Consider the following 14,470-nt stretch of genomic DNA (forward strand, 5'->3'; position numbering starts at 1 on the left):
TGGTGATTTTTAAATCAAATCTTATCAGTCATAATCACATGTGTGGAAGATAATCTTCCCTATATCATTGTGTTGAATCACATTTGCTGCTTTAACAGCCAAGATTTTAAAAGGAAATATATATATTTAGGGGGGGGGGGGAATTATTGTTATCATTAAATTAAGGGTTAGTTATTATACTTCATTTCCCAGAATTCATTAGTGAGAGTTGTGACGTATGGCGTACCAGGGAGGGGATAGGAAGAAAGTGCTTCAGAGAGAGATAGGACTAAACATTTTTACACAGGTAAATATATTTTAATGTCATCTGCTTTTAGTTTATTCACTTTAGAGTTAGCATGCCAGTTCATCACCAGGTTAAATGAAACTTGTTGTCGTTCTTGCACTGAAGATGTGTAATGTCAGCTGTCGACAGTTAACTGGCTGCGTTACCAGCTAGCAACCCCGAGCTAAGCTAGGAGCTAAACTATGCTATATATGTGTGTGCTGAGAAATAAGTGGTAATTCACCTAGCTGTAGCCACCTAGCTATAAAGACAAAAGGGTTACTGCGATGTTGAATTCACAGCCAATCCACACAGCTGTTAACAAATGGGAATAGTGATGTATTTTTTATTTTTTTTAAAGCATTCATCACCGCTTTATATGTGTGTGTTTGTAGCAGCTAGCTAGCGACATATCTTTGAAGCTAGTGTCGCTTTGACGCTTTACGTTACCTCTTTGAGATAACATGGCAGTGATTTTATCTACAGAGCCAGCTATAACAGTCTCATGATATACGTGTAGTGTCACTGCATTGTCAGTGTGATGGGGGAGTCAATCCCAGCGTGTGTGCCAGGCCACCCTGTGTTTGTAAACGCTAGCTAACCAGCCGTGTCGAGTATCCCCCCCCCAAAAAAAATAAAAAGTTAACTGACGCTATCGTGTGAATGTGACATCTTTCATGTGTCACTCATAATGCGTCAGAAAGCTTGATATATATTGTTTTATGTTGTTGGTTGGAAATCATTATATATATGTGTGTTGATTGAGTTTAGCCTCAGCTGTCTCGTGACTTATGTCATTGAAATCAGACATCATTTCCCCCTCAAAGCAGAGCTATTTAGTCTTTCTGGTGCTAATATATAAGCCTTATTGTTTGCTTTAAAAGTAAACTATTCCATTTAGTATTAAATAAGAGCCTCTTTTTTTTAGACGTAGCCAGTCGTGAGTACTTTGATGTCTGTCAGAACAGGCCTGTAAGATGACAATGGTACTTTCTAGAAACATTAAATGTCTCTTACCCTCCATGCTGTGCTCGCTTTTAACTAGGCAATATGGCTTTGTTTTGTCTTGAGGGCAAATAACTCACTCACTCACTCACTCATTGTCCATGTCATGTGAGGTTATGTCTAGATGTCATTCACTCAGTGTAATTGTAGCAACATTAAAGCTTTTCATTCTTATGAAAACTGAGAATTTGGTGGAGTAGCAGTCTTATGTTTTTAATCTTGTGGAAAAGCTTGTACAGTAAATAAAGATAAGCATTGGTTTCTTCAAATAAAGCATGTTTCACTGTTGGCAACATGAAATCCATTGCGCAATCAACAGTCATGTCTGTGATTGATTTTTGAGATATCCTTTGTTTCTGTGCTGCTTATTCTACTCATTTTGATGCATTTCATTACAGGACATAACTATTATACTCATCATTGCTTTTTATTGTATGTATCCTCACAAGAAATATTAGAACTACACCAGTATTTTGTTTATCAGATCTCAGGACCAGCTAACTCTTGATAATACATTGGTAAATACTGAACTTGGGAAGACTGCCATCCAGTACTTTGCACTATGTAAGAGGAATGCGCTTCTTATTTTTCAGGTTGTACTGTTAACAGTGTGAGTGTGCAGTCCTCCTTGTGAAGGAAGGAGAGGCACCAGGGACCATGAGCGAGAATGGCCCTCGTACGGAGGCGTCCATGTACTTTGAGGTAGAGGTGGATCCCCTGGGGCGGGACGATGAGGAAGAAGAAGACAAGATCCACTTTGACAAAGACGATCACCTGATCAATGAGCCTTCATCGTCTTCTGGTCGGGTGTATGACCGCACCACAGTGCTCATTGAGCGGGACCCCATTCGGTTGGATGAGGAGGGCGAGGAGGAGGGTCACTGCGGAGGGGACGAAGATGGAGTTACCTTCCTTACTGAAGGGGAAGGAGATGGAGACGAAGAGGAGGGCTCTCTGACCTTTATGGCCGACCCTGATGGCATGTCACAGGGTTATGTGCACCACACGATTTCTCCAGACCAGATCCAGTTCACAATTAATCCAGGCTCTACCCCAATGCCACGCAACATTGAGGGTGCCACCCTCACCCTGCACTCTGAGTGTCCAGAGACCAGGCAGAGAGAGGTAAGCCTAAATAAAAGCATCTCCTCCAAACGTAAAGGATACACAGCAGCTACATACTGATGAAATGTATTTGTTGGATACCAGTGCCATCTTTCTTTCAAACATTCTGCACGAATACCAGGTCCACAGAGATTTCAGTTCTCTTTTGCATCTCGGCTTTGTGATTTTACCCAGTTGAACATAATATGTTAAAAATCATTACACATACCAGTTACTGCAGATGGGCATCATTTCAGTAGAATGTGGATAACTACTGTTATGGAAGTAATTGATTTTGTTTGTCTTTGTCATCCCGGCTAATTGCTCATCAACAGCACATCAGCAACACAATTATCTTCCATATGTACAGCTCTCAAACTGTTTTAACAAGTGTAATATGACTGCAGTTATGTTTACATGCTGGAAGGTCTTTGGAGACATGCTGTCCTTCCTGCTTGGCTCTAGTCATTTCGCCGGGAGCTGAACTATTTGCTGTGAAGTTATCACCTAACTGCAAATAGTTCAGCTCATGTCTGGTGCTTATGTCAACGTGCTTTTACAATTTTTTCACTCAGTGCTTTACAAGAGCCCCGTTTTGACCAAAAGTTACAAGTACTTTGGACCCAGAGGAAATAATCTCAGAAACTAAACTTGGAACTTTAAGTCTCTGTTGTCCCCTCCTGTTTATGTTTCCACCATATCTGAGGAACCAGGTAGAAAAAGGTGCAAATGTAGACCAAGGAGGAATTACAAAAATACTGCCGTGCTTGAAACACAGCTTACACACACGAGGAAAAAACAGCACCTATTTGTCGAGCTGTTCTTTGTAGTTGGATGTAATGAGTGAACGAAAAGCAGAAATGCAGAGGAGGAAAATTAAACAAAGCGTCTGTCTCCACAGTAAATCATCTGTTGAGTGTTTGATGGCAAATTATTTGTGATTAAGAACTTAACTGCTGTGAAACAATCAGAAAATAATATTTTATTTCTCTTATTCTAACGGGATTTGTTCTCTCCATCCTCGTCCCTTTGGTGGAAACGCAAGTAGAGAAACAAGAGTCCCTCAAAAGGTTCTTAAAGCTGTGTTTTCACTACATGGCACTGACTCAGCTCAGCTTGACTCCACTCGCTTTACTTTTCTGGATTTCATTTTCTACTGCAGATATTACCTCCTCAAGGGGGGCGGGCTTTGCAGGGATGATCTTAGTTGATTGGTCAAACACACCCAGCACAGCTGCTTTAACCTATGTACCGCTTCATTCATAATACAAGGCAGTACTGTAGCATCAATTTAAGATAAGGGGGACCTTTCTCCTCATTTGATAAAGTAAAGTTATGCTTTGTTGTTGTTTTCCTGCCTCATTTAAAAAAAAACTCGACTGGGGTGATACTAAAAAAGTACCAGGCAGGTACTATCCACAACTTTTACCGATTGGGAAACCAAAAAGAAAGCAGAGTAGCGTTGAGTTGAGCTGTACCATTCAGTGGAATTAGTCGCTGGACAAAGTTACTGCAGTCGAATTGAGCTCAGGCCCACACACCTCTTACACCACTCAGAACTTCCTCCTATATTTGACTATTTTCCCAGGCTAAAATTTTACTTTAAACTTTACTCCTTTTTTTAAAATTGTGGACACAACAGACACAAACAGGAAAAACAAGAAATATGTAAAAATGAAGAAGTTTGTTTTAGTTTTGGATAAATACATACTGGACAGTAAAAGAGACATACTGGATTTCCTTTATTATGAATTCGTAGTGGGTTCCATCTTTTAATACCTGGTACTTTTTTCTTGTCTGTAAGTAATAACAAACTGGACAAAATAGTTAAAATGTTCAAAAAGACTGCAACAACATTTCACAACACTGTTTCAGTGGGTTATGAGTCACAAGGAAAGGGCCAGTCAATTGTTGGTGATGTATAACATCCGCTTCTTAGTGAGAATTAATTTTTAACCCGAGGGCGGGAGTAAAGGCACAGAATGAATTTCCAAGAGGACAATAAACTAAACCGCTCACTTACATCACTACAGAAGTTCACACATTAGAAAATGGGAAACGTTGTGGAAAATCTAAATAGTATTTTTGACACATTTTCAGCTTTTTAATGGAACCTTTAAATGAAATCACAGCATGTTGAGTAGATTGTGGCAGTGAATAGGAATGCAGTGAGGTTGTGCACATCCAAAACAGGCAGATAAACTCAGATAGAAAAAAAAATGAGCAACCCTGCATTTGAAAAGCGTGTGAATAAGAGATAACAACCAAGAGAGGATATTTCCTGTGATCAAGACAGAAAATTCCTCCCGTTCAACAAGTGTCAGGAAAAATCACAGACAAGCAGCATCGCGAACTTGCTGTAAATACTCTTGCATAAATATTTATTTTGTAACGCAGCAGTCTTTTTCCACTATGCGTGTGGGAGACCGAAGCATACAATGCCCTCTCACAATGATTGAACTGATGGCGAGGAAGAGTCATGCGGGTGTGGGAGATGAATAAAGCACTGAGCTACAAGCTTTAGCAGGCTTCCCATGCGGGGTGGGGGGGTGAGTGGGGGGTAGGGTCGGATGCATGGATGTTTGCTTAACAAATGAGCTCACCCACACGCTTATAATCAAAAGGAATGGCTTTAGACTACCCATCACTCAAATTAGTGTTTGCCAGCTAGAGTGAAAGGAAATGTAATCAGCTTTATATCAGCTGTCATTTTCACGGTGTAATTGAAAATGTTATGAGAGCGTGTCGGGAGCATCTGTTCTAAATTGAAGCATGGAGAAACGTTTTGAGGATTTTTACTGACACATCAGTTGTTTTCCCAATGAAGTGTTAACATCATGTTGAAACTTAGGTTTTTTTTACCATTAACTTTCAGCAATTTTTAATTGACTCTTGTGTTGTCTTCCTATCCGTCGACAATGCAACTTTTGTCCTCCTGGTTTGACTGTTTATAAAGCATAAAGCATAAGGAATAAATTAACACCCAATTCTGTGTTAGACCTTTTTAGCCAACTTCGTTCCAACTTATTACCAATTATAATGGAAATTATAGTCAATATGCCTCATTTAAATTAAATTATACCTCATTTTTGAGTCAACGCTCTTTGTCCTCCCAGGTCAAAATTGACCCGAGGAAAACTTCAATTTTTTAAAAATCGGGTTATTTTACTCTTTATTAAACTGTTATTTTAGATGTCTTACTTTTATGCAAATTGTGCTGCCATATTGGCCGAAATTCTCAAAACTGATTTTTTTCTGACCTCAAAAGTCTTGGAAAATTCGAGGTTAGTTTATTACTTTTTGTAAAATGATAATTACAAAAGAACATTCTGTCACTACTGCACCTAATTGGTCAGGATTAAACATTAATTTATTCATTTTCTTTACCTCTTATCCTCCAGAGGGTCGTGGGGGTGCTGGAGCCAAACTCAGCTGACATTGGGTGAGAGGCAGACAGGTCACCCTGGACAGGTCACCAGTCAATCACATATAGTATACAGACAGCCAACCATTCACACTCACATTCCCACCTACAGCCAATTAAGAGTCACCAATTAGCTGAACCTGCATGTTTTTGGTTTGTGGGAGGAAGCTGGAGTACGCAAAGAGAGGGTTAAACATGCACTTCTTTATATTAATAGTTACGTTTATGGGAATGTCATGATGGGAAATTAGTACTTACTAGATCTCTAAGAGGACATGGGCTGTAACTTAAAGGAATAATGTAAGCTGACGGAGGAGATTCTCATGTCGAGGGGTCTACCACAAGCTTCTTCATCTTGGCTTTGTGTTCAAAGACAAGATGGAGAGCATTTTTCTAAAAAGAGAAAGGACTGCTTTTATTCACATCGCCCTGCGGCTTTTGTGTGAGAAGAGAGCAGGAGGCTGCCAGTCTGCAATGGAGATCGCTGCTGTGAAACGGAATAGGATGGGATGTATTGCATTAGTCATCCTCGTTGTCCTTTGTGCTCACCCGTTTCATGTGCTGATGGGTGGCTGAGTCATTGAGTTCAAGTCCCCCTCTGAAAGGTCACACTTTCTAAGTCACTACATTATATGGCAGCACTGGTTTTTGCTGAGCTGAGTTAAATCAAATTATTCCCTCCCTCGTTTTTTAAATAGTCAGTAAAGACTTTGATTAATTGATCGTAACACGAGGTGATTTTATCTTTTCCGTAGCCTCAGGATGATTTTTTTTTCACTACAGATGAATCCAATCTGCCAGCTTCCAGACACTCACTTTTTACCCCCTTTTCTCTCCCCTCTTCTTCTTAATGTTCCTCTATCAGGTGAAGCGCTACCAGTGCATGTTCGAAGGCTGCACAAGGACTTACAGCACGGCGGGAAACCTGCGAACACACCAGAAGACCCACCGGGGTGAATATACATTTGTGTGTAATCAGCAGGGCTGCGGAAAGGCCTTCCTCACCTCTTACAGCCTCAAGATCCACGTCCGTGTACACACCAAGGAGAAGCCGTTTGAGTGTGACGTGCAAGGCTGTGAGAAGGCCTTTAACACCCTGTACAGGTGGGCATGAACTCAGTTTTGTTGTATTTGTGCTTAATTTCTCCTCATTGTGCTGTTGGTCCAAAGCTGTGGGCCCTATAACGCAAGTTCAGGTCATTTATCATCAATGTAGGTTCTGTTTATTTAGCGGTGTCCAGTTTGTCGTCCTTGAGATTGGGAAGTGTGGTCACTTGAGACTAGAAACGGTTGAGTAAACAAGATTAGATAGTCATTATAAAACGTCAGTTATTTGGCAGGTCCAGCCAGAGCAAGTGGCCCAACTGACTTTGATCCAATACAATAAAGAGAACAGCCACAAATTAAGTGTTTAAGTAGAATTAAAACACAACATTTTGCTTTTTATAGAGGTGTACTTTGTGTTGGGTATAAATGTTTCTCTGACTGCAGTTAGTATTTCCGAGTATTTTCCTTGTAGCCCATAAATCTGCTGTCTGAGATCAAAACTGCAGAAAAAATGTGTATTTGTACAGTTTTATATTTCCCGAGTTTTCAGAGAATGCAAGAAGTGACACAATGGATGCTTTTGATAAAGTGTGTCAGCTGTGACAAATAACCATGAAACCGCTCTGCTGGCTCTCTGGGAGCTGTTAAAATATACTACAGTTACGCATGCAAAAAAAATAACAACTATACCACTTCAGATTGACTGTATCAGTCCAGTTCAGGGCTCAAAATTAGCACCAGCCACCAGACAAATGTTTGCTTAGTTTGTCTCTTTCCTGTTGTGGTTTAATGAAACACACTTGACTGACTCCGCAGACTAAAAGCACACCAGAGACTTCACACAGGCAAGACGTTCAACTGTGAATCGGAGGGATGCACAAAGTACTTTACCACTCTCAGCGACCTGAGGAAGCACATTCGCACACATACCGGGGAGAAGCCATTCCGGTGAGTGTTCATTATCAAACCAGGCTTAATCCACTCAAGGTAGAAAATGAAGTAACAATGATACTAGTTGATACTTACAGGCATCTATTGAAGACAGTTCTAAAGTTTGCCAGTCTACTCAAATACTGGAGGATTATACAAGTTAGGAATTTTCTTTTTTCTTGCCTAAACTATTATAGTTTGGAAATCATCTGTGATTGGTCAAACATATCAGCCTATATCATTCTACCCAATGGAGAATGACCAAGAGAATATATATGTGCATATACACATCGTAAACTGGCCATGCATCCCCAAGTCATAAATTATTTCTTGACACCTTATTATGATCCCTACACCCAAGACATGGAGCTTCTACCTTATTTGGATATAAACCAAAGCAAAGGAAGAGTAATGAGCCTCCTAGTGATAACAACACACGCATTCAACAAGACATGCAGTTACAAGGCAAAAGCAGTGATCTTACATCTACAATTTTGGACTAAAGTGATCAAACCAATAATTTTTTGTATATGATGAGTCAAAGGTGCTCACTCTTCCCACAGAATAATTGCTTTATTGTCTTGAAAATGCATCAGTGTCTTTCTGCTCCTAGAAATTCATATCTGACATGATTTTTCTGTCTTTTGCCTCAAGGTGTGACCACGATGGCTGCGGCAAAGCTTTTGCTGCGAGTCATCACCTGAAAACCCATGTACGGACACATACAGGTACATAGTTTTCATTTCTGTTCTTTGACCTTGATTTATCGAGGCTGTACGTAGGCCTGATTTGCATCTTTACACTGATTGCATTGATAACCGGTGCCTCCCACACATGCCGAGTTAATTTGAATGACCCGAACAAATAGATTTTTTTCCTCCAGCCAAAAATATTTCTACGTGGTTTGTATTCACTGTGTCTTCCTTTCAAAAAGTCTGTGCATAAATGTAGTTAGAACAGCTGTAATTGAAAATCTAACAGGACGCTCTGTTCATGTGCACTCATTGATTGGACAAATAACTTCACTAATTGGAAGTTTCCAGTCGGACAGCTGGAGCCAGAAATCTTTGCTCAAGGGCAACTTGAGTGCTTCATTCAGAAAAGAGAGATTGTCTCGACGGAGCTACGGCTGCTGACCAGATAGCACGCTACTCACTCCTTTTCATGTGGTTTTTAATATGTGGTTCTTTAATGGGCTTTTTTAAATTGGACGATTCTCCTTTATTGTATACTTGAAGAATGTAGTTAAGCATCAGACAGAGACATCAATCTCTACAACTTATTCCTGTGGCAGTGGAGGAGAAAGGAGCTTTTTTTTAAAATAAATTATATTCAGTAGAAGCTCCTGTTAGATGAAAACAAAAGTGAAATTTAATATTCTGTGGTTAAGCTGATTGTTTCTGTTTCAAGTGTGTGCACGCTGTAAATCAATCAAATAAAATGCACGGTCCACTTTAAATTGTAATTTTAATTGTGCCATGATGAAATAGAAGAGCATCAATAAAAAAGAATAAAGTACAATAAATAATAAATAAGTACACAAGCAATAAAAACAATTGGAAATAAAAAATAATAGTAACATTATGTACAAGAGCAATATTGGTGTTTTAATGAGTAAGAACATGAACTCACTTTATTCATGTCAGCAATACTGTTGCTTTGTTTGTTTCCTCAAAGGTTTAAATAACACAGAAATTCTTGTCTTGGGTGTCTTTTTTTCTCCCTAACAAGATTAGCTCTTACCTTTCTCCTGTTTCTGTATACTTCCCTCTCTGTTTCTAATTGTATTGTAGGGGAGAAGCCATTCAACTGTCCCAGTGATGGCTGTGAGAAGACCTTTAGCAGCCAGTACAGTCTGAAGAGTCACATTCGGGGCCACGACAAAGGACAGCCCTTCAGCGTCACCCTAACCCACCCACTCTCTGAAGTGAGTCCCAATTCAGCAATTTGTCCGAGTGTTGTACGCACATTGTTGGTAAAGTGGTCATGTTCCCTGTTCATAGCTTGGGAGTAACATGATACCACAGTCCTCACTTTGTTTACTGGAATTATTTTACACTTTCACTTTCAGTTCACTTTGTTTAGTGGCCACATGACCAGTGTTGGTGACACATTTTCACATCTCATCCGTGTGTCATGGCACACAGTAGCCACTAGAAGTATTAATAATTAATTTAATACCATAGACTGTATATATAATGGACGTAACATCTGTGACGTCACCCATTGGTTTGTGGACTGCTGCTCGGAAGCCAATAGTTTCGGATCTGGGCAGTGCCATCTTGAAAATTTCCGGTGCATGCTGGTAAAAATAAAAACCACGGATTCTACTTATATGGGCATCAGGATGGCATGAGGCGCCCTCCTGAACCTGTGAACCAATCGACTTGTCAATCACGACGTAGCCACGCCCTAATGCATACCCTGCTTTATCGTCAAATATAAAATCAGTGAGGCCAAAATGTCACAAATGAACATCATACTGCATTGAAGAAGGCTTTAAACTAGCGATTGAAACTGTAAACACATTTTGAAAACGTTTACTGAGGTTATAAATCAAGTGAGAAGTTGGTGAATTCTCCATTGACTTGTATAGAGACGGAAGTCCTTTTGACACCAAAAATGAGAATGAATGCAGTAGCAAAACTCCCCGCCTGATTAATACTAGATGAGAGGCTTTCTAGAGAGCATGTTAGCCCAAAAAAAGAGCTGCACACCTCCATGATGGGAACATTTGCTAAATGTATTTATTTAAAAGAAGTGGATTTGGATCAAAGTGTCAAAACAAAATAAATGTTTTGCATGTCTTATTCTGAGGGACAGTCCTAACTTATATGAAAACTATGTAATTATCTGCCAGTTTACTCTTTGAAGTCAACTGCTCTTTTAAGTAAAACCTGCATTGTCGCATTTACGGTACGTGTTGCATTATTTTCCATTTTGGCTTATCTGACTTCTTTACATGACTCATCACCTGATCCCATAGCAGTGGCAAGTTTAATTAAGTCATATTCATCTCTTAATTACAGGATGCAAATCACTCGCTGTGCCTCAGTGACTTAAGCCTCATCTCTACAGACTCAGATCTACGCGAGAACATCCATAATGTAAGTCCGGCCTTTGCTTCTTATTTGTTAAACAGGAGTTGACTAGAACAAGATAGTCAGTAAAGACGTCAGCTAACAGGCAAATATTTTGATACTTAAAGCTCCACTGTATTAACAATTTTTAGCCAGACAAAAGTGTGTTGATGTCACTTATTGTATCCCTAAATTTTGTGTTCATTTTAAACTTATTCCAGGCGCAGAATTTGGACCTCAACAATGTGACCCCTGTGAAAATATTTGAGCTCATGTTCCAGAGTCCAGAAAATAGTGTCAGCCAAGATGAAGCCCATCCCCACGGTAAGTGTGTTTCAGAATCTGCAATCTTAAATTATATTTTATTCATATTTATAATAGAGTTTTATTTCCCTCTTCAGAGAGCCTTGCTGAAGCCTTCGGCCTAGAGACCCCTACCCAGCCAGGAATGACTGATGCCTCGTCTCTTATCTCTTTCTCTCTCACTCCTACCTCCTCATCTTGCTGTTCCCACACAACTTCAGTCATGGAGGCTCCTTCCCAGCTCAGTCAGAGCTCTTCCTCTCACGCCTCCACATCTGCCTCTGTCACTGTTACGGTCACCTCCACACAGCATCCCCCTTTCATGCAACTAGCAGGGCCCCAGCAGATATCCGATGTGCCTGCCCAGGCTTCTGTCCAAGCGCCAAACCATGCCAACACCCAGCACTATGTGGCACTGCCATCCGCATCATTCTTGCAGCCGGATAATGCCACTCAGAGCAATCCTCTCCCACCACCTATCTCCGATACTCCTCCAGTGGCTCCAGCACTGACCACCGCAGCGCCAGGCACTCCTGCTGTGTCTGTTGTTGCAGCCACCACAACAGAAGCTCTGGCAGCTGTAGCTCAATCTGTGCCTTTGGCCAACAACCCTGTTCCCAATTCTGGCCCTGGTCTGGCTCCCGCCCCTGCCACCATTACTATAGCACCAACCCAGAACCTGCTGCAGCCCAGCCTGGTCATGTCTGACCAGAACCTACAGTGGATCCTCAGCAGCGCTGCTAACAGCCAGCAAAATCCAGAGCAAGCAGTGAGTAGTGGTCCCACAGCTTAATTATCTGGAGCCTGATGCCCTGTACTGATAGTGTACTAGTCTTGATTTTAAGAGATTTAATGCATGCCTACATACATGAAACTAGGGATTTCATTATTTTGGTCACCTCTTTATAAGTTTGTTTATATCAGAGGATTAGCCAATAACAGCTTGCTACTAACTATTCATGCAAGACAACTTTTTTATTTTGCAGCAAGTGTAGCAAAGGAATGTCTTTTAGTATATTAGTATATTACTTTTAGTACAACACACATACGCCAACCACATGATTTTATCTTGCTCGATTCATGATGTTCTATGTTTTTTCACAGCAACATCAAGGGGCTCCAAAAGTGGAAAAGGTTTTCTTCACCACAGCCATACCAGTGGGAGGAAACGCTGGTAAGTTCATCTTTATTGAATTATTATCATATTGTAGACATAGGCCAAAAGGATGTAATAAAATCACATATTTGTCTTATTAAAAAGCCATGTTTTCATTATATGAATACTGCTGTAGCTTTTTAAACTGCATCACATTATATTGTTTAATAATGAATTGACAATTAATGACGTACAAGCAGTAACTTTCAAAACATTCAGGAGCTATAGAGAACTGTTGTGAGAAGTATTGTTGGGCTGACATCAAAATGACATAGAGGTGACCAGCCTAAACTCATCAATTGCTGCACAGCATGACTGTCACCTTAGGCCACCAGGTGTGTCTGTTTTAGGGTTTTTTTCAGTGAATTTGAAAACTTGATTATATTCTGTTTTCAGGCAACTCGGTCCAACAGATCGGCCTCAGCCTGCCAGTCATCATCATCAAACAGGAGGAATCCTGCCAGTGCCAGTGTGCCTGCAGGGACTCTGCTAAAGACAAGAGTTCAAAGAGTGCCTCCTCCATCGTTTCAGCCTCATTACAACAGCAACCTTCAGAGGTCCCCCCTCCCCCCCAGAGGCCGCAGCCCCCAGAGCCGCCACACAATCCCTCATCACCCTCTGGCTGTCTCCCCGAGTCTTCCTCCAAGGTGGGTGAAGTGAGGCAGGAGGCCGCTCCATCTTCTTCCTCCTCCTCCTCCTCCTCCTCAGTTCAGACTTTCTCCACGATAGTGAGCAGCACTGCCACCAATCCCCCCTCGTCTGACGGGTTAGCCAATATGGACGTCTCGGACTTTCTCTCCCTGCAGAGCCCTGAGACAGCTGCCAACATCGAGGCTCTGCTGCTTGTTGCTGATGACTTCAACATGGCCACTGATGGCAACCCTTAGAAGAGCTGCCAGTCTGGCACACTGTCAGTCTGTTGCACCCACTCATCCACCGGCATCGATTCCACCCACATCTCGAGTCATTCTCCACAGTGACGCCTCTTCTTTTTCCCTATATAGTGCGTGCATCGAACCCCCCGTACCTGCAGTGCATTCTGTTCTGTATGGCATTGTGCAACCTATATATACAAACTATGAATACTATTGCTGTAGAGTCTCTTTGCAGTAGTTAAAGTTTTTAGAGTCAGGATTAGTTTGCTGATTGAGGTTTAGCGAGGTTAATGCTAATTAACGCAGGGAAAAGGCAGTGGAACCTTTCTTAAAACATAATCAAACTGTATATAAGAACCCATAATATCCAGTCTGAATTGATCGAATGAAACAAGTGAGTGTTGTCCAAGCACTGAAAACTTAAAAAAGGTTAATTTTCCTGGCTTGAAGGTCACACACCTGAGCAGGAAAACAAAGTGTGTCTGTATATCTTTGTACTGTACTACAGGTCCTAACAAATGCTTAAAGCTGGTATGCAACTGACCAGAATGCACTGTATATGAGAGGAATTTGCTATAGCTTTAAAGTATAGCTCCCAGCAGAAATTTGAAAGGGGTCGCACACCCAGACCCTCATATGGCTGTCAAATAATATGAATTGATTTCCTCAATATTTTGTTTTTTTTTCTAGGAAGAGTAGTTTAGTCGAGAAAATGTGATGTGATGATTATTTTCTGCTTCTTTTTGACAGTTATTTACTAATTGAGAAAAGAAAGTGATCAGATCTGCCTGTGAAATTAAGTCGATATCATCAAATAACTTGCCTATAACTTAAAGCTAATTTAAAATTGTACATGTTAATTTATTTAAATGCTTGATCCTTTCATTATACTGGTAATGCTATTATCTTCAAGATAGCGGTAAAAGAAAAGTCTTTTATTAATTTATTCCAATCATTTTTTATTTTTAGTTGAGCTGTTTTTATGTTACTGAATTGCGTTCCCTTTTTTAAGAACGTAGTGGGTTTTGCTCAAGTTTGAGAAAAGAGGCACCTATAGAAGACTGCACAGTTTAGCAAATTATCCTCTAGGATCTGCTTGTTTGCAAAAATTGTCCACAATGAAACAGTAAGGAACTACTGTCAACATCCCATGTTTTATAGGGTTGTGACCCTCTCAGGGATGCATCAAGTCATAACTGGTCCTGGTTCCCTTAATTTGTTACTCAGACATGCGTTTCCTTGCCAGATGCCCCACACTTGCAGTAGCCCTACGTTTTGCTG

General features: G+C 40.7%; 1 protein-coding gene across 1 annotated transcript; it reads left to right on the forward strand.

Moving 5' to 3' along the window:
* Window positions 1–170: 170 nt before the first annotated feature.
* On the forward strand, window positions 171–13,237 carry mtf1 (metal-regulatory transcription factor 1). Its single transcript, XM_062422322.1, has 11 exons — window positions 171–286; window positions 1,864–2,395; window positions 6,664–6,902; window positions 7,662–7,793; window positions 8,430–8,503; window positions 9,569–9,702; window positions 10,805–10,882; window positions 11,077–11,179; window positions 11,257–11,927; window positions 12,263–12,332; window positions 12,711–13,237. The coding sequence occupies exons 2-11, from the start codon at window positions 1,928–1,930 to the stop codon at window positions 13,199–13,201; spliced, it is 2,460 nt and encodes an 819-aa protein (XP_062278306.1). The 5' UTR covers window positions 171–286; window positions 1,864–1,927; the 3' UTR covers window positions 13,202–13,237.
* The last annotated feature ends 1,233 nt before the right edge of the window (window positions 13,238–14,470 follow it).

Source organism: Scomber scombrus, chromosome 7 (assembly GCF_963691925.1).
Source record: "Scomber scombrus chromosome 7, fScoSco1.1, whole genome shotgun sequence".
NCBI classification, from domain to species: domain Eukaryota; kingdom Metazoa; phylum Chordata; class Actinopteri; order Scombriformes; family Scombridae; genus Scomber; species Scomber scombrus.